The sequence below is a fragment of the Excalfactoria chinensis genome, chromosome 19 (genome assembly GCF_039878825.1).
Source record: "Excalfactoria chinensis isolate bCotChi1 chromosome 19, bCotChi1.hap2, whole genome shotgun sequence".
Taxonomy (NCBI): Eukaryota; Metazoa; Chordata; class Aves; order Galliformes; family Phasianidae; genus Excalfactoria; species Excalfactoria chinensis.
Window position 1 is genome coordinate 6,962,386 of NC_092843.1, and position 24,049 is coordinate 6,986,434.

The following is a 24,049-nucleotide window of genomic DNA, read 5'->3' on the forward strand; positions in this document are numbered from 1 at the left end:
AGTGTGAATGTCACGTCAAAATTCAGCCTTACTACCTTATAAGTAGGCCCAGACTTTCATATAGGGATTTTTCAAGGGTACCCAAGTGCTGCATTTTTTTTCCCTTACTCCTGTAAGAGTCCTGGCTGCTTTTTTAATGCTGCTTTACATCCGTTTTAGAGCATTTAAATAGTGGCTACTTTTGAAAGATGGTGTTGCCATATATTCTATGTGTTAATTCACTGAGAATATGTGAAAATGAAGAGATTGCTGGAGCCTTTTGTAGTGTGTTCATTTCTGTACTTCTAAACACTGATCTCTTGCTGAGCGCTCTCCTTGGCATTAAATAGTTAAAGTTATTCCGTAGGTAAACCAAGTAATAACAGAACTTTATAGCTTGTATCTTTGTTATTTATATGCATGAATCAAACAGAAAAAAATAGCACCGTTCTCTTTGTGACAACATAGTGCTGTAATCATGTTTAGTGCTTGGTTCTAACACGGTCCAGATGTTAGTGGCACTTCTTTTCTTTGTGTTGGTTGTACAGTGGAAGAATCTGACATCATTGATCTCGAGAAACGATACTGGCTGCTAAAAGCTCAATCAAGAACTGGACGCTTTGATTTAGAAACATTTGCTCCCTTGGTTTCCCCTCCTATTCATCCATCTCTGAGTGAAGGTATGGAACTGTGGCAGAGCACATGAGGAAGCGGTGTGCTGTGGTGCTGGGGCCCTGATGGCCTCCTGACATACAAATTTTAAGGCTTCAGAAATGGGATTGTGTTGTGGGGATCGTTTGTTTGTTTTTTAAAGTATTTTAAGCTTAAATTCATTTCACTGACTTAAGAATGCTGGGAGTGAGAAACGATGCCTGAGAATCTGCATTTGTTGTGAAACAGAATGATGAAGGGAAGGAGGCTGTTGTTCTTTATTACCCTTATTTAAAATCAGTTAAAATTAGAAATATTTGTATTTGTCCTTGCAATGTGAACTGTGGGTGCTGTTGTCAGCTGTTTCAGTCAGGTGCTGTAACAGACGCTTTGTGGTCTGCAGGTTTGTTTAATGCCTTCGATGAAAACCGAGACAATCACATAGATTTTAAAGAAATTTCCTGTGGGCTCTCAGCATGTTGCAGGGGACCCTTGGCAGAAAGGCAGAAGTGTAAGTATGCAAAACATTAACTATTAATTTTAGAGAACTACTTCACTTTCAGCACATATGCTTAGTTGTTTGCACCTTCTTAGAAATTTCTTCTACTTGAGCGTGTTAAGAAGTTAAAAAATGAAATGAAGGTTTAAGTAGGAAGCCTTCCCTTTTTAAAGCATGAAACTGAGTTCCTGTGTGCTTCCATAGCTGATGCTTTGGAAGTTATGTTGCAGTGTTCTGTAGTTAGTGTGTTTTGTCCTTTTTGCTGTCAACTTTCAGCTGGCTCCTTCCCTGCAAAGTGGTTGTTCTGCTTTGGAAGAGAGTTCCTTCCGTACTTCTCTAAAGCTGCATTGCTGGAACTTAAAGGCATTTACTGGGAATTTCTGTATGCACATATGTTCCCTGCTAAGTCACATCAGAAAACACAGCACAAAATTGCAGGAGTCTAGATTACAGTTTATTAAACACAGCTGCTCCATTTCCTCACTACCACATGCATCCTGCCTCATCAAAACTGTCAACACTAAATCATGTTCTTGTGACTCTGCAGACTTGTCTTCTGCAAGGGGAAAAAAAAAGGTTGTTGAGTGGTCCTAATGCACAAAAGTAATTTCCTTTTTTTCCTCCAGTTTGCTTCAAGGTTTTTGACATTGACCGGGATGGTGTGCTGTCTCGCACGGAACTTACAGAAATGGTGGTTGCACTTTTAGAAGTCTGGAAAGATAACCGTACTGATAAAATACCTGTAAGTTATGTGTGTAAATTTTCTTTCTCACTTGCTTCTATTTCCGAAAATCACCTTCCAAAAGTAGGAGCAATTTTCACGTTTCAGATGTGAATATTGTTTGATCATAGTTTCATATAATAAAAATAAAACAACCCTTGAACTGTTTTAACTGAGAACTATTGACAATATAACTTAGCCCTGCTGTTAACCAAAGTACCAGTGTGTGACCGTAATGTATGCTGTTTTGTATAAAGGAACCTCAGGTAAAAAAGTATAATTGCCTGGAAGCACTCAGTTGTGAACTACACAGTGGTATCCTCAGCGTTCTGATAGGTACACTTTTATTCTGAACACACACTGCTCCAGAGGGTGCTTTGAGAATTTAAATCTCTTTTCTCATCCTTTTGTGTGCCAAGGAGTTGGACATGGATTTGTCTGAAATTGTAGAAGATATTTTGAATATGCACGACAACACAAAGGTAGGAATTTTCCTGTCATTTCTATAACGATATTTTCAGTTTATATATATAAATAAATTAGTGAATGATTGTGTGCTTTCCTTAAAGCAGAGATGTGTCAATAAGAGAATCTTTCACGAAATGTCAGTTTTCCATTAAAATTTCCACATTGTTCTGTTGCAAAGTAATGTTTGAATTTATAAGCCATTATATACAAAACTAAACCAAAAATGCATAACCAAATAAAATTAAATTGAAGCATACACAGTTTATAGTGCTTCATTAGGTGTAATTAATACCACTTTGAAATCCGATGGTTTATTTCTGAAGAATGCTGTTTGTTTCATTCATGTTAAAGTGATCTTGAGAACAAAGGGGTAGTGCAGTGGTATATTTCAGCTTTTATGCTCTGTAAAAAGATACGTTATTCTCCTGTGCTGGAACAGAACTGCATTGATTCAAAAGTAGCTCCAGTGTTATTACGAACTTCTTTTTGCAAGTGGCATCATATGGAATCAGTGAATCCATCCAGCATAGTATAACTGCTGGAGAGCTAAGGATGTGAAACCACGGAGGCCGCTGTCATGACAGAACAACAAATCTTAATAGTCTGTATTGTGCTTTATAGTTAATTGTGAGTAAATCTTTAATTACATTCTTGCTTTTTGAAATGGACACCTTATCTGCAAACAATATTGTGACAGCTGTTTCCATTGTTTCATTCTTTGCTTTGCTAATTCTAAGAGGAAGGGCAAATTATGAATAATGTAAGAAAAGTTCTAAAGAACTCTGTTACTTGTTTGAATAGTTCTCTTGCCTGCTTGTACTCCTACAAAGTGGCAGGCAAATATTAGAGTTCAATTACTGCTAGAGCAATAGGAAATAGGGCTTCAGCGAGCTCCTTTTTCTCATCCTTTGAGGCTTTTGTTTGGTCCCTTAATGAAGGGTTTATAATAGCAGCCTCATCTCTATAGAGAGTTTAAGAAGTCTTTGGAATATCTTTTGTAAGTGCATCACGGATGCAGTGCTGGGAAGAGCTGATGATGCATTAATTACATAAACTGCATAACCTGTTTTCATATGTTAGCTTTGACCTCTGAACTTCAGGTGATCTGTTAAGAAGAGGTGAGCAAACTGCCACTGCTCTGAAAGTGGCTATGGGCTATACTGGAAAGTCAGAATTGATCTTATCACTGAATTATTGATGATCAGAAAGTAACTGATTCTGATACTTGTCAATGTTATACTAGTGTAACTTGGCAAATGATTCAGAACTAATGTGCCACTATGATCATGAGGATTTTATCCAAAGTGGTTTTTCCCAGCCCTCAGAGGACAGTGGTTTTCTGTAGAGATGCCAAGTGCACGCAGCTTATTTGGAAGATCAAAACCTTCGAGTTTTGGGTTTCCTACAGTGGGATTGCTCTGAGCAGCCACGTACTGCCCCTGCTGCTTTTGTGGTTTGAGAAAGTAGTGGTGTGGCTGAGCATAAGTTGGTTGAGCAAAGTTGAGCAAAGGTTACATGCTGTGCATAGTTTGACGTGCCACCTCCAAGCTTTTTGGTTCTCCAGCTAATACTTGCTATATTTGAACTGGCTTTCTTATTTTATTGGATCAAGTTTTATTATGAGTGGTAGATGCTAATTTTTCTCAAACCACTGATTTTTGTCATGCCTCACGTGACACGTTTAATGATTGTTCTAATAGAAGTAGGTTAATAGTTTGGTTCTTCATTCCTTTTTCCCATTCTTCTTTTAACTAAGCTTGGACACCTCACTCTGGAGGACTATCAGATATGGAGTGTGAAGAGTGCTCTTGCCAATGAGTTTTTAAATCTACTTTTTCAGGTACGCATAAAGTTGTAATGCGCAGTAGTTGGCTCATCAACTTTTTGCACAGCTGTCAGTTGCAGCACCAGCATTTGTGTCAACATTCTTACACTTCTGCCTGTTGCATTACATTCTGTGCTTTATTTTTTCTTCTGACATTTGTAACATTTTATTTCCCTTGGTCCCTTTATGACATGGGGCACCCTTGTTTCATGCTTCAAGCCCAAAAGCATGCTCACACAGAACAGGGTCTGCTGTCTGAGCTTGTATTTAAACTGTCATGAGCTTCTGCATCTCATCTGCAGACAGAAAAGCTAAGTAGTCTGAATGGAGTGCTTTGGAAAGCTTTTGTTTTTGTTGTTTGTTTGCAGCAGGGTGGTTTATGTGGAGAATCTGATACTAGCACAGTGTAATGTGACTTAAAGGAAACATCAGAGCCAGCTGTGTTGTATGCGCTGGAAAATCTGTTGCTTTCCAGCAGCTAATGGCTTTTGTTTTATTCAGAATGTAAAATGGTCCCTCACACTGTAATATAAATTTAAATAAGATATCTCACCAGTCATTAGAAGGCTCCAGCTGAGATGCAAATTAGTAACCTCAAAAGAGATGTAAGGAAAAGACTATAAATCATGTTATGAGTAGCAACCAATTTGACAAACATCTTAGAGACAAGACAGCTGACCCTCCTCCCTGCAGTGGGAAACAAAGACTCCTGCAGGGTGTTTCCCTGCTCATTGCTCCCCGCTGCATACCCTGTGGCTGGGGGCTGCTGGGACAGAGCTGCTGGGGACTTGGTGTCTGCCAAAGCCAGGACGCTTTGACTGGGAAGTATTAGTATCATCTGGGAGTGCTGTCTTGCACATGTAGCAGTACCCACTCAAAACAGGGGCTGTCAAGCGGTGGTGCTTTATTTCTTCTGTATGTTCTTTCATTAGTATTGTTTTGTGTGCTGTTTTCCTTTTAAAAGAGAGAGAGGAAAGAAAAGATTGGTGGAGAGCAGCTTTGACCAAATTTTGTGGTATTTGGTTATCTTAAAAGTGGGAGCAGGTGGCAAATATGGTAACTCCAAATATTTCTTGTTTGGTTGAAGGTAACGTTGCTACGTAGATTAATGAGACTTTTCAAAAATTCTTTTGAAGTTATTCGTTCCTTTCACTCACCTCGTGTTTGTTTCACATTGATGCAGTTCTTAAAAACTACTTTTCTTTTTCCAGGTGTGTCATATAGTTTTGGGGCTGCGACCTGCCACTCCAGAAGAGGAAGGACAGATTATTAGGTGTGTGGTTTGCTCTCAGTTCTAAATATATTTCAAAGTTGCCTTTTAGTACCATCAAAAGAAGGATTGCAACTTCCCCTTTTCAGTTAATGCTCCTTGCTGTTTGTTGTTTGCAGAGGCTGGCTAGAAAGGGAAAGCAGATATGGCCTTCAGCCAGGGCATAACTGGTTTCTTATTGCAATGCCATGGTGGCACCAGTGGAAAGAATATGTCAAATATGTAAGTAGAAGAGTAACGTAAAACAAATAAGTGATTTCTTTGCATATGTGAATGTGTTAATGATAAAGAACAGAGAGCGGGTGACTGTTCAACCACCAATGCTTGAAATTAAGCATCTCCTGTCTCATGGTGGAAAATACTGTTTAACTGAATCATCATTACACGGCAAGCTTTTCATTCAGCTGTCACCTCTTTCAGTTTGATTTTCTCCTTCCTGATCATCAAAATACTTCTTGAAATAAAAACACACTCGAGACTTCAGGGAAGTACTACTGTGAGAACCACTCGATAATAAAAGTACGGGATTTGGTTTTGACTTCACGCTTTAGGACCATGGTGTGGCTCTTAAGCCACAAATTCATGCTGTGTGTATTCTGGGCAGATCAGGGAGGGAACTGATTTCATTTGCCTTAAAGACAATCATGAAAAGTAGTTCAACACCTGATGCTGATCGAAGGAGTCCTGCTAAAGCCTCATGTTATGTGGTGCACCTTAAAGTTCTTCAACTAAAATATTAGAGATAAAGCACGTATGTAAATTTGATCTGCATGCTGAAGAAATCATGCTTAATAAAATTTAATTAAGATGGAGATGATAATTCTCTAAAGGTGACGACTAAGAATGTAGAATAAAGGAAATAAACAATTTAGCAGAAGAATTTCATATAGTTATAACTTATTATGTAACAATAAAGGCTCTGAAAATTGCAGCGCCTGCATTAACTAATGATGTAATTGCAGTTATTCATTGTGCACAATGAGTTGGACAAATGATGGCTTAAATGCTGGAAATACTGGGTAATTTGATCCTTATCATAGTAGAAGTACTCAGATGGACGTGTAATGTCACAGCTAATACTAATAACAGCAGAATGCCATTAGTCACTGTGTCTTTACTTCTTGAGCAGATAAAACACTCAGGTTCTGTGGAACTCTGTAAATTGATACTGTCATTCCAATGCACATTTTGGTCTTATTTTTATACTTGCAGTTTTACTACAGAGTTCTGGTGTTTGGCTGATCAAAACAGGAAGTTAGGGAAGGCTTGTTTGCAGGTTTGAAGAAAGAGTGTGTTTTGTTTTGTTCTTGGACGTGCTGTCCTTGTTTCACCACGTGGAATTCAGTGGGGACAAATCTTCGAATACTTAGAGTCTGTAATTACAGCTGTCTAAAATGGTTGTCATTATACATCTGGTTAGAGAAAACAATTCTCCTATTTCACAGCATTTGTGTTGTTTAGAAGAATCTTGCACTGATTTAACTATTTTGGCATTTTTTTCTCTTTTGCGTCAGTGGTTGTAGTAAGTTTCTTTTTCTCTGGAGCTCATTGCAGTGTGTGAAAGTGTTTTCATTACTGTAAATTTTGGCGATTGGTTTCACTGTTGTTAAGTCTTTGATACTGGCTTATAAATAACTTTTCCACTTGCCTGTCAATTTTAGGATGCTAACCCTGTTGTGATAGAGCCTTCATCTGTCTTGAGTGGAGGTAAGAATTCACTCATAGCTGCTGCAGCCAATACTTCAGAACAGGGAGAAGACAAAATGGGAGGTCTTAATTACTTCAGTGCAACAGAAGAAAAGTTTTCAGATAATATTTCTACTGCATCAGAAGCCTCAGAGACCACTAGCAGCAGTAAGCATAACATCTTATTCCCTTGGAGGTTTAATGTAGAAAACGTTTTGAGAGCCTAGATGCCGCATGGATTCCTCCAGACTTAAAGATACAAGTCTAGGTTGCAGTAGCATCAAGGAGAATCAATGAACAACAGAAATGTTAATGCATAGATTTTCAGTTTTGTATATAAGAATTTCAAGAGTTTGATATTCAAACATCAGAAAATAAGCACAAATGAAAAGCACGATTGCCCATGCAATCCTAGTTAGGCTCTTTCTGTAAGTATCTCAAGAGAAGATTGCATGTAGTCACTTGTTTGCCTTTTCTGAGACTGCTAATATGGTTGCTACTACTATGAAATTTGGAAGAGTTGCATACTGAAGTTTGAAGAATAGAGAACTTCAGTTAGCTTTTAAAATAAAGTATATAAAAATCACTTTAAATGATCCATTATTGTTTTAAGGAGTCACTAAATAAAATAGAGAATGTGTTTTTGTGCTCTGCTACAGATGCTCTTTACCCCAGCACACCAGGGACGGATGTGTGTTTTGCTAGGCAGCATAACACTTCGGACAATAATAACCAATGTTTCCTTGGAACCAATGGGAATACTTTGCTCCAGCTCAATCCTCAGAAACCAGGAGCTATTGATAACCAACCCCTTGTAACACAAGAACCAGTGAAGGTAAAAACATCTTCTGTTGCATGGAAACAAAAAAACAACAGTTTTCACTATACTTGAAGCTGTCAGAGTAGGTGACACAAAAGATGGCTTGTGTAATGGACAGTCTTTAGAGAAATAGTGAACAGTGAACCTTGAATGTTAGTTGTTATGTTTACATGCTATTTACTATGGAAAAACAGATGCTAATTGCAGCTTAATATTTTAATAATTGCAGTCTTCTATGTCCACAAGCCAAAATTGTTGTAGTCTTTGTTTCTGGCTTTTGCATTTGAGATTTGATAAAATCCCCTTTTGTTCAAAAGGCTGCATCATTAACAATGGAGGGTGGAAGATTAAAGCGATCGCCGCAGCTGGTCGAAGGAAGGGACTATGTAATGGTCCCAGAACCAGTTTGGAGAGCACTTTACCATTGGTATGGAGCAAACCTGTCCTTGCCCAGGCCGGTAAGTTGTGATTATGAGCGTTTAACTTTCCATAACCCCTTAAATAAAACGTGCAACCTACCATGTCTGAGCTTTGCCATTTCCACCAAGTAATCTCTTACAATCAATTTCTACTTCATCTGAAAATTCGTAGACTGACTTGAAGAGAAATAAACAGTCTCAAATACAAATGTGGGCAGAGAACCAGGAGATTTGTAGGACATACCCCAGAAAATATAATGCAACAGTGCACAAATCAGCTGATCGTGTTAGCTAAAACAGACAGAGGTTTCTTGGAAAGGGGAAAAAAGAAAAGCCAACAAAAGTTGAACAACTGAAATCAGCTTCTTGTAACTAATTGTGAGATTTTGTGTGTTAAAGATGTAATGTCCTTAACTAAAGATGGATCGTCTTACAAGAGGAAATGTTTGGTAGATCCCTTTTGCTGTCACCTGGGCTCTGGCCAGCTTCTCTTTCTAGGGGTCTGTCTCTAAAGCATTTTCTTTTTCCTCCTTTCTCATGCCTGCCCTCATTTCTTCCCATAAGATCATTACTTGGTTAATCTTTCTCCTTCCAGTGAATACCTCTGTATATTCTTTGATACTCCTGAAGCTGAAAGAGCTTTCAGCCAGCAACGTTTTGTGGGTCGTTGCTCTTATCTTCCAAAGGCACAACCATCCTGCACCTCTGAAGCAGATGAAACGTAGAAGTCCTGAGATTGAAATGCAATGGTTATAAAGATACAAGAAATTTGTGTTTTGAGAGGGATTGCAGTACGCAGGCAGAAAATAGCTTCTCTTGAACAGCTTAGAGAGATCTACAGTTTCTGTTTTGATATTTGGTGCATCTGTCCAGGACTTAGCCAGGTGACGTTCAAGCTCAGCAGTTACTTAAGATACTTCCCTTACTCCCAGCAGACATGTCTCGAGGCTCTTACATCCAGTTGGGTAGCCCAGACATTTTTTCAGTACTACTTGAGTTGAGGTCACAGTTGCACTGAGTTCATTTGTGGCCACCAGATCCTTCTCATCCTTTAGTATTCTTCAATATCATCACCTCATAGTGAGCAGAAACTTCAGAACTGATGGTCTCCCTGTATATAAATTTTTTAAGTAAGTTGTGAGTCATTTTGTGGCCTGCTAGACAAATATGTTGAAATAAAGCAGGCTTTTTTTTTTTTTTTTAATGTTTTGATTTCAAGCAGATTTGAAGCTGCCCTTTTTTTTAAAAATTAGCTTTATATTTGGTGTTGGAAATGGGGGAAGATTTGCTGTATGATTCTTTGAGGATTTGGTCTGTTAGCCACAGCATTGACAGTGATTTTTACAGTGAAAAATCCCTGGATTCTGTTACCCTGCTCCCACACATTCTCCATAGAAACAAACACCCTTCATAATGCAGAAAAGGCCATATCGCTTTATCACACCGCAGACTAATATGCTTGAGATTTTTGTGATTATGCCAATAGAAAAGAGGCTTCGGTTCCAAATGAAAGAATTTAAGTGTATGTATAAGCCTCAGATTTGCAGACCATAATTAGCTAACTGTCAAAGTATTATTTACCTGAGCACTTGAGGTGATGAGGACCCTTTGGTTATGTGTGTAGAGGGCCTGATCGGTCAGTCTCCTGCCCCACACTGGGGCTGTCCTGCTGCAGCTGTCCAGAAAGTGTCAGCATCCTGTTTTTTGTTGTAACTGAAGTTTAATATGTGGCAGTTAAGTGCATTCTATTGCTTCTCACGACTTAAGCTGGGTGTTTTCTTCTGATTCTCCTGTTCACAAAAGTCCTGCTGTTTATGTACATCTACACTTGGGCAGGTCTAGATGGCAAGTTCTTTGTAGGAATGTTGGCTGAAAAGCTGCAAGTCATTCCAGGGAAATTGCAGCTTTTCCTGTCAGCGTACTGAAATGCAAGTTAATTTTGGTCTGCCCTTACAATATGAAGACTTGAATTTGATGCTATATTTGAAAGCAGGAGAAATGTGTGGATATGGTTTATTTTTTTTAATAGTTGTGAACCCTTTACATGGAAGCATAGACTGAACATAATTAGCGAGATTCACTGTACATTGAAATGTATTCCTGGAATTACAGGAATGTTCTTTCCATAGCGTAGTACTGGAGGCTCTGCTTCCATTAAATGTTTGCTTTTGATAGTCTGAAACTAAGAAGCTTCAGAAAGTGCACAGAAATGAGCAAATTCTTATTGCAATGTATATTTGCATAAGGCTTCATGAAGAAATTCAAAAGATTTCTTGCCCCTTTGTAAAATGTTAATTTTTATCTGTCTCAGTGATTTAATTGCTGCTTCCTACTCCTAATAGGATTCCCTGCGCTACTGGAACAAGTGTCTCTGAAATGTGTTTTAATTGTCTCCACTAGGTGATCAAAAACAGCAAGACCAATGTGCCTGAACTGGAGTTATTTCCTCGCTATCTGCTCTTTTTGAGACAGCAGCCTGCCACGCGAACACAGCAGTCAAACATCTGGGTGAATATGGGTATGATGAGCCTGAGAATGTTTCCTCAGCATTTACCTAGAGGTAACTTAAGAATGCAGCAAGAATACGAGTGTGCAGTTTCTCAGAAATTGAGATCCAGAGCCATAGAAGCAAGCTTGCTGCCACTGTGCTTGCACACCAGCTAATGAACTGTGAAGCACAAATCAGCTTTTGGTAAAAATTAAAGGCTTTTCTTCCCTCTTCTTTTAAAAGGAAGAAGCATGAGGGAGCTTTCTTAGTGAACTCAGTTACTCTGTGTCATTAGTGCAAATAGATGGATGAATGCAAAGTGAGAAATGAGCACTGCATAAGGTAAAGAGCTATGAAAGGCAGATCCACTGGTAGCTAATTATGTAGCCCTAGAATACATGCAGGGTACGTATCTGGCAGTACCATGGTGTATAAAGTCATCTGGTTCTGAGTTACTTGGGCAGTTAGACTTCAGTGCCCAAAGGCATTTTAAAATCCTATAGAAAGGGGCTGAATTAATGGAATATGAAGCCTATTACTCAATGCAGCTTGGAAAGACAGTTGGGTAGATTTAAACTTCCAATTAAAATACACACATGCTCTTAACTGTGGTATTAATGATTACCAAAAAAAGTCATTGGCTGAAAAAGGAGTTTGCTTTTCATGTTTTAGCTTAAAAATTTTACAGGGTTTTGGTTGTCCATTTGTGAGTGTTTTTGCATACTTAACTGGTACAGTAAGTCTGAAGGAATATCCGTCTTTTCACATGTATGTGCATTTGGATACCCACAGATTGAGTATCCACAGTAACATATGTCTCGAATTGGGCTCATCTGACTACTGAAAAGATAAATCTTTTAGCCTTTTTGCTCTTAGCATATGTTTAAAAATCTCATGCAGATGCTCCATTTTTCACTGCTTTGATAGAATCACAAACTGAATGTGTAAGTTGTGGCTGCCTGCTTGATCAAATTCTGCTGCAGAAACTGCCTGCTACCCAAATTCGTTTTCCCTTGGATGTCCTAAAGTACCCAAAGCCAAATAGAGGGAATTTTCTGACATGACAAATTTGATCTTGATTTAAAACTGATTTGCTCTGCACTAATTTATTTGCCCAATCAATTATTAATCTTTTTGAGTTTTCAAATGTGCTTTCTTGCTGTAATCTTACAACTAATCCTCTGATCCTTAATCTCAGAAAATGCTTTTTGTATTCTTTAAAAAAAAAAAATAAATCAAAAAATCAGTACTTTGCTGGCTGTACTTGGAAACTGATGCTCTGCTGACTTTTAAGGTGATCACAGTACAGTCTTACCCTGTTGTGTGTATTGCATGTTAATACTGCATCTTTTCATATGGTGTTACTTAATGTATTTTAATTGTTTGGTGAAAGTAGAACAGTCATTTCTGTGGTTACTTAATGCCGTTGCCCTGTCAGGCTGTGGAACAAAAGCTTTCTATTAATGTGCTCCAGACTGTACAGGAATGGGGAACTTCTGAAGTTTTTAAACTAAAGCTCAAAAAGTAAGGCATAGAACATTGGTGTCATCTGTTTCAAACTGAACTTTGGCAAACGTTTGAAGGTGTTTTCATGTTTTAGAATACAACAACAGTCTTGACTGATGAATTGGGTTGTATTTTTTTGCCAACATAGAAAGGTTTAGAAATTCTAATGAAGATGAGAAGGATTGGTGCCAGTGAGGATGTTGGTTACAAGGAGTGCTTCTGTTGTGAAACAGCTGGGATGCTTTTACCTTCTCAGGTTGGCATTCTACCCATCAGGAGGTGGAGTAAAGTTGTTTTCTTTTTGCCTTATTTTTGGCTTGCAGTGTGCTTTCAAAAGGAAATGGTAGTGTTTTGAAGCTTTTTATTTTGAAAACTACCATTGTCTTGTTGTCTTGAAATTTCTTTTACATTGTTTCCTTTGAGAGTCGTAACAGAGCATTATTCTAATAGGCTTTGGTAATGAGGGAGATGTATTTATCTTTATGATCACATAACTATTGCTTTGTGTAGATGTGAGACGTTCCCAGGGGTTGCTAATATCTAGCATTCAATGAAACACACTATTCTTACTCTGAAACTGAAGAACAACTACTTTTTCATGCACAAAAAATAAAATATTTAGAGTATTCATAGTAAGCTGTTATATATCTGATTTGGGTTTCAGTTTGCATATGGGTATATACGTTCTTTTGTTCTGAACCCAGGGAACGTACCTTCACCGAATGCTCCCTTAAAAAGAGTGCTGGCTTACACTGGCTGCTTCAGTCGGATGCAGACAATTAAAGAGATACATGAATATCTCTCTCAGAGGTTGCGTATAAAGGAGGAAGATATGCGCCTCTGGTTGTACAACAGTGAGGTAATGTTGGGCTGCTTTTTTCTTTCAGTTTAGCAGTGTATGAATACCGTATATCATATTGTTTTCATACATGCATAGGAGAAATAAAGGCCACAAGTTTCCTTTGCTACTTATAGCCATTCACATCAGAGAACTTGGACCAAAATGTATAAATAAACATTTCACTAACTCCAGTTTTTTTTTTTTCTTTTAAAGAGAATTTATTGCACTCCAAGCAGTGAAATTTATATTCTGGTGTTATTAGCTTGATAAAAATCAATTTTTCCTGTAATACATCTAAAAATTGGCAGCTGGCTGACAGATTAATGCTCACGGTATAAATTTTCATAGGAACTGTTCTAAATGGAATTAAAAATACGTGCTATCATGGACATACACGATACCGTAGGTCTCTGTTGATGTAAGTCAGCAGCCATACGGGATCTCTTCCAAACGTGTATGTGAAGAAATCACCGTGAGCAAGCAGAACATATTTCTCCAAACCACTGAGTACATGTAATTCTCTGGTGAGAAATACCACCTAAAACTGGAGCGCTGAAATGGATGCTTGTGTTGATCAGTGAGCTGCTATATTTAATTAATTTCAGTTAATTAATTAGGAAACTGGTACTCTTTTGTGGAAAGAAAATTAATGCTATTTTAGTTTGCTTGCTTTGAGATTAAAGCATCCTCAGAGAATTTTAGGACTAGCAATAATAACTCTATGAAGTCTCTTTCTCCTGCAGAACTACCTTACTTTGCTGGATGATGAAGACCACAGACTGGAATATCTTAAAATCCAAGATGAACAGCATCTAGTTATAGAAGGTATAGAAAGCAGGAACTGGAACATAAAATGAAATCTGTGTGGTGCATCTGAGGCTTTTGCATTATTCAATTTTTTTTTTTTTTCCACACTGATTTTACAAGAATTCATGTTATGATGCTTGTGTGAACACGTTCTTACGAAGCTAAAGGTCAGGACAGCTGCGTGTTTCAGTCTACATCAGGTTCATTTCTAAGAATTTCATGGCAAGCTGCTTTTCTTTCCCAGCCTGCAAAGAACCTGATACGTTTCTGCTTGACTGACTGTGTCCTGATGGTAAAAAAGCTCTGTAAACAAGCGAAGCCTTTCTTGATTCACTTTGTCGATTGAGTCTTATCCTTCTGCCGTGCAGTGCTGTGCCTGGCAGAGTGCTGTCAGTTACTAATAAATTAGACCTTTGCCAGAGATATCAGAGCGCATGGATTAGCTGACTTAAATTAGTTTGACCTGACTTTTTGTCTGATCCCTTAATCCACCCTGCTGTTGTCCATAAGGTTACATGGGCTACAAATTTGGTTCTTGTGATGTTTCTGTGGAACTTTCATTTAGCGTAGTTTTGTGTTACGCTTCAGGCTGCTGTGCCAGATGGAGTTGTCCTTTTGCCACTTGGCTCAGTTCATGTATAATCAATTTAAAATTGGCACAGCGGTTCATCCGATTAACTGTGTTATCTGCGTTAATCAGACACGTGGGAAGAAAGGAGTATTTATGCGTAGGGAGGGGAGAGAGGGTCTGCAGGAATCAGCTGAAACAATCCTGAGGCTGAAGCTGAATGAACAAAATCAACACTGCCACTGAAAGAAGCCGTCTGCCCCTGCTGTTTATTGTGTCACTTGTGGCCAACTATTTGTCATCGACCTGATGTGAGAAGTAATATAGTAAAAAAAAATAACACTTTTTTATTTTAGCAATATTAATTCCTTAAGCCAGTTTGCTGATGTGGCCAAGCAAACAGTGTCAATGTAAGACAGACTTACAGAGGGAAGGGATTCACAGGGAGGTGGTGGACGAGTTAGCTTAGGAATGAAACGTGTGTGATTTGTCACCGTTTTGAAGTACACGTGAATCTACTGTTAGCACACAGAAACAAAAAATACCAGCAATCATTCCTGAAATGAACAGATCGATACGAGCCTGAGGGATGTCTTCTTAAATACTGAAATGGGTACTGAAAGAAATCTCAAGGCTGCTCCCTAAGGATATTCTTGACATAGTTGAAGTGATGCCAGCATTAGAATGATTTCCAGTGATGATGGGAAACAATTGAAATGAAAGCAAAAATAATAATATACCAAAATAACAAATGTGTGATCTCAATTAAAACTTGCAAATTTTAATTAAACGCCTTTAGCTGTATATACTGTCTGGAATATGTAGCAGCAAACAAAATCTTGTGCTGTATCTCTTTCTAGTTCGAAACAAAGACATGAGCTGGCCTGAAGAGATGTCTTTTATAGCGAACAGCAGTAAAATAGACAGACATAAAGGTAAGTCTTGAGCCACAGTGAGGAGAAAAATCCAGGCTGTTACATTGTACTGAAACAGCTCATTTTAATTTAAGTGTTCTTAACATTGGAAGAGGTTTTCTATACCCACGGGGCTTGGCTTGTTCTTTTTGTTTTGTTAACTTAGATGCTAGTAAAGTGTGATAGTTGGACCTATTGATAGATGCATTTTCAGATGCTGAGATGCAGCGATAGCAAATTCTGGGTTTTGTGGGTTACAACTTTTTTTTGATGGTAGATCAAATCCAACAAAATACTGACTTCAATTTCTGTTGACATAAGTAGAGCTGGGAGAGTGGATCCTTTGAGCAGGCTGGCCCTCTGTAGAACCTGTGCTGGCTGTAGTCTCTTAAGTGGGAGCAATTTCAATTGTAATGGTTATGGTGTAAAGGTCATATTCTGAACTTCATGGTATACCATTCCTCTCTAATCATTCACATCTGCTGAACTGACATAACTGTTTTCTTTTTCTCAGTTCCTACTGAGAAGGGTGCTACTGGATTAAGCAATCTGGGTAACACATGTTTCATGAACTCGAGTATCCAGTGTGTCAGTAATACACAACCTCTGACACGGTATTTCATCTCAGGAAGACATCTTTATGAACTTAACAGGTACTTTTTGAGACCATTGGCACTTAAATGTCGTAGCATTTCTTGATATGAGTTTTGACTTTCATTATGAGCAAGTCCTTCCACTCCATTGTTATAAAACATCAGCTATGTAACAGGTAGTAGTTTAGATGCATAGAGCTGTAACATTTTTTTGTTCTGGGGTGAGTTAAAACAGTTCAAAAAGCTTTTGTTCTTCCTCATTTATATTCATGCTTGAGTTTTGTTCAACTTCACTTTGGTATTAATTTCTTTGTCATTTCTAGGACAAATCCAATAGGAATGAAAGGACACATGGCCAAGTGCTATGGGGATTTAGTTCAGGAGTTGTGGAGCGGGACTCAGAAGAATATAGCACCACTGAAGTTACGGGTAAGTCTGTGATGTGTGCTATTTAAAAGCAGAAAGGAAGAGTTTCTTAAAATAGCAGAAAATGTAATGCACTTTTTCTCACTGTTAACTGTATTGGTTCTGGGACTCAAATCAGCATCTCCCTAGAGAAAGGAAAGTGTGTGATAGTGGTTGGCTATAAAGCCAACAAGAATATCTGGGGTCATCTCTTTTTACTCCAGAGTGGTCACAGTACTTGCTCCTTTGGGAAAGGCCTGTGTCCAGCCAAGACACCCATCTGGAAGTGGTCACAGTGCATCCATCCTGGGGGTCAGAACTAGAGCAGCTTTCAGAATATAATTCAGTGGATCAAAGGATTTACCTGATGCAAATCAGCAGTTGTAAGATGTGGATTTTTGTAGCCCTTGTTAGGAACAGAAGATTATACATTACCTGTCAGCAGTCTCTTATTCTGAAAACATACGGAGCTGTCTTTAACTCCTCACAACTGCATTTGTGTTTGTTGACAGCACACGTTATCTCTATGATATTTTGATTTGCTGTTACAAATTTTGTTATATAATGTGAAGTAACTTTCTGGCTTTTTTTTATAGTGGACAATAGCAAAATACGCTCCAAGGTTTAATGGCTTTCAACAGCAAGACTCGCAGGAGCTTCTGGCTTTTCTTCTGGATGGTCTTCACGAGGATTTGAATAGAGTTCATGATAAGCCATATGTTGAACTGAAAGATAGTGATGGTCGGCCAGATTGGGAAGTAGCAGCTGAGGTAGAGGTTCAAGTATTTTCATCTCTTTGTTTGGGTTTGTTTGTTTTATCTTTCTCTTCTTTCATAACAGCAAGCTGTTAGAAACTACTTGATTTCTGTGTGTGTGGCAATATTCTCTCAGGGTTGGACTGTCTTCTGAAACTTGTTAGATTTGTGATTTAAGGAGTCAGCTTCACATCTGATCTGAAAATGAGTTTAAGTTCAATATTATAATAAGGTACAAAGATGATTCTTCACGGTCATTTTGAATGACTTCAGAATTATAAGACTTTATTTTCAAGGCGATGATCCTTGCAGAAGTACTTCGAATGATGTCATACTTTGATTATCTTGTTAAGGGAAGGAACTATTCTTTACTCCCATTGAAACTAAATACTCACTATTTTTGATAAATCAGTAAACCATTTCTGTGGATGTACACTTGAATTCCATAGGCTGACAGAACTTGAGAGGTCTTCCAACTTCCAGCCTTTTCCTGTAGTGCAAGCAAATAATCTGCAACTTCTGACTTTGTGTTGTTTCTCTGCAATTTGTTTTAGGCCTGGGAAAACCATCTGAGAAGAAACAGATCAATTGTTGTAGATCTATTTCATGGGCAGCTGAAATCACAAGTTAAATGTAAAACTTGTGGACACATAAGCGTTAGGTTTGACCCTTTCAATTTTTTATCCTTACCTTTGCCCATGGATAGCTACATGCACCTAGAAATTACAGGTGAGTCATGTTACTTATCTCCCTATTAAATTGCCTGTGCTCAAATAGAAGCTCTGTATGTAGACTGGATTTTCAAGGAACAGCTCTAAAACACCCCAGATTCGTTTGTGTCAGCATTTACACTTAAAATGTAGTTAAACAGTTTTATATTATAGAGAACAAGAATAATCACTGGAACGTGGTTAAACAAAAATAAAACCTTTAAAAACTGAGCGTAGATGGTCTGCTTTCAATCTTGGTGGAAGAACTTAGTACAAAAAATTGAGGTTTTTGAGAACTTTGCTTCTTGTGTTGTGGGGGCTGTCCTCAGTCTGCATAGAGCAAGAAGAGGGAAGGGGATAAAAAGCTAATTATTGCCTGCTAATAAATTAAGAAGTATAAAATGAAAATCAGGTCTTAATGGAAAAAGTTATTTCCTTATAAGTAGAATATGTAATATTTTATCTCCATTAATTCTTTCCTGGTTTGCTGACCGAGGTGTTTCTTTTCCCCTCTGAAGTAATCAAACTCGATGGTACTACTCCTGTTCGATACGGCCTGAGGTTGAACATGGATGAAAAATACACGGGTATGAAAAAACAGTTAAGTGAACTCTGCGGTCTGAAACCAGAACAGATACTACTTGCAGAAGTGCATAGTTCCAATATAAAGGTAAAAAGAAAAAAAATGAATTGCTGCACGTTTCTTACTGTTATTTGTGTATGTTTTCTTGTGTCTTCATTCTTTTTGACATTAAGCTTTGTAAACCAGGGATGTGAAAGAATTTAACTGAAAGTGTGATTAAACAAGTCAGCTTGGCTGTGTCTCTACATGAAATTCAATTTATATTTCAATCTTAAACTGTAGTTCAACTTGCTTTAAACTAAAATCAGAGTAAGCTGAGCAAAGATAAACAACTCGTAAATAAAATGAGAATTAAAAGCTTGTGGAAGTTGAATTGAGTTCATTACTAATTATATTTTTAGAGAAACATGATATAATTATCCTGTAACAAAACTCAAGTGAGAGTGCTGTGATGAGCTTAAACATTGTTAAGAGACTGGAGACTAAAGTAGAAGTTCTGTACAGAGTGTATGATATGCTTACATGGATGCCAAATCATCTGCTTGTTGGCTCTCCTTTCTCCTTCTACAAAGGTGTAAGAAAGCAGATAATCTGATAAGTGTACTCTTGTCAAAAGAACAAAATGTGTTTGGAGTCACAGAAATAAGTGCATATCTGACTGATCTTCCCTTTTTCAATGAAGAATTTTCCTCAGGACAACCAGAAGGTCCGGTTATCAGTGAGTGGGTTTTTGTGCGCATTCGAAATACCGGTTCCTGGATCACCAACATCAGCATCAAGTCCTGTGCAGTCAGGTAAAAGAAAACATTATTATTTCCCATTCATGTAATACACTCAGTGCTCAGGTACTGCAGGAATTCAGGAGGAAAACTACTGCTTAGTGTAGTGTAAATGGTGACCCTAAGATAAGAGACAAGTCCAAGTTTTGGTGCGCAGGGGTGATGTGAGCAGTCTCTGGGTGGGCTGATGGTCTACGATCTTTATTATGGTTATGCCCAGTGTCGCATTCTGAAGATCACTAGATACACATTTTAGTTAGAAATGTGCAAAATATTTTGTTGTTTGTGGGTTGGCTCTGAAGTAGGATGTATTAAAAGCAAAACAAGTGTTCAGTTTTTGCTTTCTTCTTTTTTGTTGTTTGTGGTTTCATGGGTTGTAGATGCCTCTGTTATTCCTTGCTTTTGCATACTCTGGGTTTTGCAAAATATTAGGTGAATAATGCATTGTGGTTGATGAAGCTGAGTAAGAATGTAATTATCTATCTACAGATACCTCCACTGGATCATCAGCTAATGGAGCACCCAACATAATGATGAACGGGAACCTTCCCAAACCGACCCTGATTCCAAATGGAATGCCAAATACTTTAGTGCCATGTGGAACAGAATGTAACCTTGCCAACTGGACTCTCAATGGTCACGTGCCCCTGCTTTCTGATAGTCCATGTACAGGGTACATAATTGCAGTCCACAGAAAAATGGTTAGTAGATTTTGCATTCATTTTAAATGATTTGTGTAACACTTAAAGAAAGTCAGTGAAGGTATTTTGCATCCAGATGATAAAATAATGTCTATTTCTTTTAAGGAATCATGAATATGTTTCCCTGCTATGTAAGCAGCAAGTTACTTGGACATACAACTTTGTAGATTTAAATAGTAATGCCTACTGTTGGTGTATTTTTCTTCCTTAGGCATTGGCGTGCTTCCCAGTTCTCTAATGCTGAGATGCACACTTGGGTGTTCACTAGTTCCCTGATTAAATGTTCTAGGATTGTTTGAGCAGAAAAAATTCTCCTCGGAGGAACTACTTGAAATGTGTTTCTTCTCCATTATATGGAACAGCCTTGTTTCATACACAGAAACAGAGTGAAGATGCATAGTACATTCACAGTTCATTCTGTTGGCATTAACTACTCTTTGTAAAAAGCATCTGTAGTAGTGTTGAACTCTAAATGTCAGAGTTGGATGGCTGGCCACCTCAAATAGCCATGAATTTGGTGTGCTCTGTCTCGTGTCTTCAGGGCCTGTTGACATTTACAGCTTAGTGGATGTGGGCTGGGAGGCTATTTTAATTTACTGTGTGTTTCTATGAGGCTTTTCCTGCTTTGTTCTCTCAAGTTTGGTAGAATTTAAGTGTTGGTTAGAATGCTTTTGAGCCATTATAGCTTGCTAGTTGTACAACTTTTGGTAAGAGGAAAGAGGAGCCTATTCCAGCAGTCTTCGTCCATCTTTGTCAAAACTTAGCTGATGTAAAGGCTCAGTTGTATATAATTTTTGCAAGGCCAGAGTAGTTTACTGTACCCAAGTGTCATTAAGTCAGTGTGATGCCTTTGTTGCAAATGAGAGATGTACCACAAAGGCCAGTTTGTCTGCATGGAGTAAGTTGTGTATTCTACAAATGCAAAGGTTTTCTTTCTGTATAGAAAGAAAGCTTGTCGAGTATAGAGGTCATTTGGGAGCAGAGAATCATTAGGTGTCTGTCTGCATTAGTGTTGCTATTTGATGAGAAAAGTAAGAAATATCCAAGTGTTTGATATATAAAAAGAAAAACATACGTAGTTGAAACAGATGTATGTTGTTGTGGTCTAATGCTTAAATAGCATTAATAATAAATAGCGTTGCTGTGATACTGTAAAATAATACAAAAAGGCTTTCAGGCAGTTTCAGTGAAACTGGAAAAAAAAAAAAAAAAAGATTAAAAAAATGGCTGGAATAGTGCACTTTTAATAGAGTCAATGGTTTGTTTTAATTGCTGAAACCTAACATAGAAAACAAGGTCAGCATCCTAGTCATTATGGTAATGCGAGGCAATGTATCTGAGTCATTCTTCTTTTCCAATTATGCAGATGCGGACAGAACTGTATTTTCTTTCATCTCAGAAGAATCGTCCCAGTCTCTTTGGGATGCCTCTAATTGTTCCTTGTACAGTTCACACACGGAAAAAAGATCTGTATGATGCAGTATGGATTCAGGTTTCCAGGCTTGCCAGTCCCCTCCCCCCTCAGGAAGCAAGTAATCATGCACAAGACTGGTGAGTTTGGCATGCCAGCCTTTGACTTGAGCTGTAGCTGAGATTTGTTTACAAGGTTTAAAAATACTTGGTTTTCATCTTCATCAATTTTAACTCCTCATAAAGCTCTGCTGAATGAGTATATGCTTTTAAACGTATAATCAAGTTTTTAACATCAACAATTCTAGGAATAATTTTGTGTGCTTCTACTTCAAGTGATTTCTGCCTACAGATTACATCCAGTGGGTTATTTCCATAAGAATTCATTTTAGAGTCCTGAAGTTTAATGAGAATAATTTAAAAAGAAAACAAAAACCTTTAAATCCTTTTATTGTAGCTAAATGCAGTTTGCCTTCCAGTTGCACTTGAGGGTGTGCTTGGCACAACTTAATTGGTTCATGAGAATGAAACGGAAAAATAATGCAGTTGTCGTGTTGCATTTCATATATCTTAGCAATAAATTACTCCATAGTTTGTTATGCCATGGACTTGTACCAGTCTTGTACGTTATGTTTTGTGCTGTGTTCTCTTCTGTTTCAGTGATGACAGCATGGGATATCAGTATCCATTCACCCTAAGAGTGGTTCAGAAGGATGGAAATTCTTGTGCTTGGTGTCCGTGGTACAGGTAAATCTTTAGACTTAAGGGGATCACTTCAGCAGAAATGTAATTTACGATAATGGGATTTTGATGTATTTCAGTCTTCAGAGCTAATATCAATAAGAATCAGGAATCTAATTTAACCAGCACCCTCACATGGCAGACTTGAATAAGTTTAATGACTTGGAGAGCTGAAAGTTTTGCTGACAGAAACCTTAAATTTGAAGAAAGTCAGGAAATCATAAAAACCCCCAAACCTTTTAACTCCTTACTGTCTTCTGTGCATTTGTGCCTGTATGCAGGCACATACATGTATTTGTTCAGATGGTCTGTGGGGGTTTCATATGAAACCGAACTTTTAAAGTATGTACATTATCTGCCCTTCCTCATTTCTCTACTGTTTGGAGGGTAACAACAGAAATAGGACGGTTCAATGTTCAACCTGGGCATGTGCTTTGAAATTTTCCCTAACAGACGTGCTTCTGAAAGGCCCAGACCTTTACAATTAGGTAAACATGTGTTTGCCTGTGGAAACAAAGCATTGTATTTTATTCATGTGTGCAGCAGGTAGTTCTGTTCAACAGTATATGCAGGTAGATAGCTGGGATTACTGAACTGCTTCAGTTTCTCATGTGTGTTAAAATTTTGTACTAAACCTGTCCTAAAAATTGAATGTCTGTATTTTACATTGAAGTGTGAAGTAATGTAAAATTGGACGGGTTTTGGGCAGCGTACATCCCACATCTAACTTTCTGTCTTAGATTTTGCCGTGGCTGTAAAATTGAGTGCACAGAGGATAGAGCTTCTGTTGGGAATGCTTATATTGCTGTAGACTGGGATCCAACAGCACTCCATCTGCGCTACCAGACATCCCAGGAACGGGTAAAATTGCAACACAAACCCTTCGTTATTTCTTAGTAGTTCACCAAGATAAAGTTAATATATAGATTTGCCTAAGGATGCTAGTGTCATACAGTTATCCATGAGGAAACCTGTTTGGTTCATTGAGTCTGCGAATCCGATCTAAAGATTGATGTGTAGCTGAGCTGAACTCGATCAGCTGTTTAGAATTATGTGCTTCACAGATTGTTCTGAAAGCCAAGAATAAGGACAGTACTACATTATTTGTATGTTTGCCTCTTCATAATCAAGATATATTTTCCACTGGAATTTAGTGCATCTGGTTTCCATCATTAATTTGTACATGATGTTACTTGTGTGATACCATGAACAGAGGCTTCCTCTGAGCAGTTTATATATATTTCCAAGTCAGATACAGTTCTATTTCACTTCAGATTGTGGAAGAGCATGAAAGTGTTGAACAAAGCCGCCGAGCTCAAGCAGAGCCCATCAACCTGGATAGTTGTCTTAGAGCCTTCACCAGTGAGGAAGAACTGGGTGAAGATGAGATGTACTACTGCTCCAAATGCAAGACCCATTGCTTGGCTACAAAAAAACTTGATCTTTGGAGGCTTCCTCCCATTTTGGTATGGTATTGTTTAATTTTCCTCCACAGCAATAGAAGCAAAGGGCATTGGTTACAGATTTGAATGGCTAATTGTTTTGTTCTGACTAAGATGGGGTTTTGCTCGTGGTCTCAGGATGGCCCTGTCTTAGTTTGCAGCACACATTTCTGTAATGCAGGCAAGTAACTTGAAATAAACCCCATATCATTTTGAATCTTTTTAGCTGATACATTGCAGCAAGTGGTGGCATTTTGCATTCTGTTTCATCTGTTCTGTCAGAGTTCACGCTTAAGCAGTCCTTTTGGCAATGTCATCTTTTGTCTAGTTGTGTAACCACCTGCCTCCAAACATGGTAGGTTATGCAAAACAGCACTTTGTTTGTCACCAAAGAGAAACAAACCTCTCCAGCATTTCCCTGTGAAAGTATTAGTTCCACAATCCAAGTTGTCACAAACTACGTGGCTA

The 24,049-nt window shown here is 38.2% G+C and overlaps 1 protein-coding gene across 2 annotated transcripts in view; it reads left to right on the forward strand.

Annotated features, from left to right (window-relative positions):
* Window positions 1–24,049, forward strand: part of USP32 (ubiquitin specific peptidase 32) — a 58,638-nt gene that overhangs the window by 29,878 nt on the left and 4,711 nt on the right. The window contains exons 6-30 of one of the 2 annotated variants that reach the window (XM_072353572.1): window positions 528–659; window positions 1,034–1,141; window positions 1,756–1,871; window positions 2,270–2,332; window positions 4,075–4,158; window positions 5,355–5,416; window positions 5,533–5,635; window positions 7,075–7,267; window positions 7,759–7,934; window positions 8,237–8,377; window positions 10,739–10,856; window positions 13,037–13,191; window positions 13,917–13,998; window positions 15,409–15,483; window positions 15,977–16,115; window positions 16,379–16,484; window positions 17,057–17,230; window positions 17,770–17,944; window positions 18,444–18,595; window positions 19,191–19,302; window positions 19,777–19,988; window positions 21,355–21,539; window positions 22,059–22,145; window positions 22,880–23,000; window positions 23,414–23,605. In XM_072353572.1, coding sequence (XP_072209673.1) covers window positions 528–659; window positions 1,034–1,141; window positions 1,756–1,871; window positions 2,270–2,332; window positions 4,075–4,158; window positions 5,355–5,416; window positions 5,533–5,635; window positions 7,075–7,267; window positions 7,759–7,934; window positions 8,237–8,377; window positions 10,739–10,856; window positions 13,037–13,191; window positions 13,917–13,998; window positions 15,409–15,483; window positions 15,977–16,115; window positions 16,379–16,484; window positions 17,057–17,230; window positions 17,770–17,944; window positions 18,444–18,595; window positions 19,191–19,302; window positions 19,777–19,988; window positions 21,355–21,539; window positions 22,059–22,145; window positions 22,880–23,000; window positions 23,414–23,605 — 3,263 coding nt within the window. The remainder of the gene's footprint in view (window positions 1–527; window positions 660–1,033; window positions 1,142–1,755; window positions 1,872–2,269; window positions 2,333–4,074; window positions 4,159–5,354; window positions 5,417–5,532; window positions 5,636–7,074; window positions 7,268–7,758; window positions 7,935–8,236; window positions 8,378–10,738; window positions 10,857–13,036; window positions 13,192–13,916; window positions 13,999–15,408; window positions 15,484–15,976; window positions 16,116–16,378; window positions 16,485–17,056; window positions 17,231–17,769; window positions 17,945–18,443; window positions 18,596–19,190; window positions 19,303–19,776; window positions 19,989–21,354; window positions 21,540–22,058; window positions 22,146–22,879; window positions 23,001–23,413; window positions 23,606–24,049) is intronic. The other variant, XM_072353573.1, reaches the window with a different exon arrangement.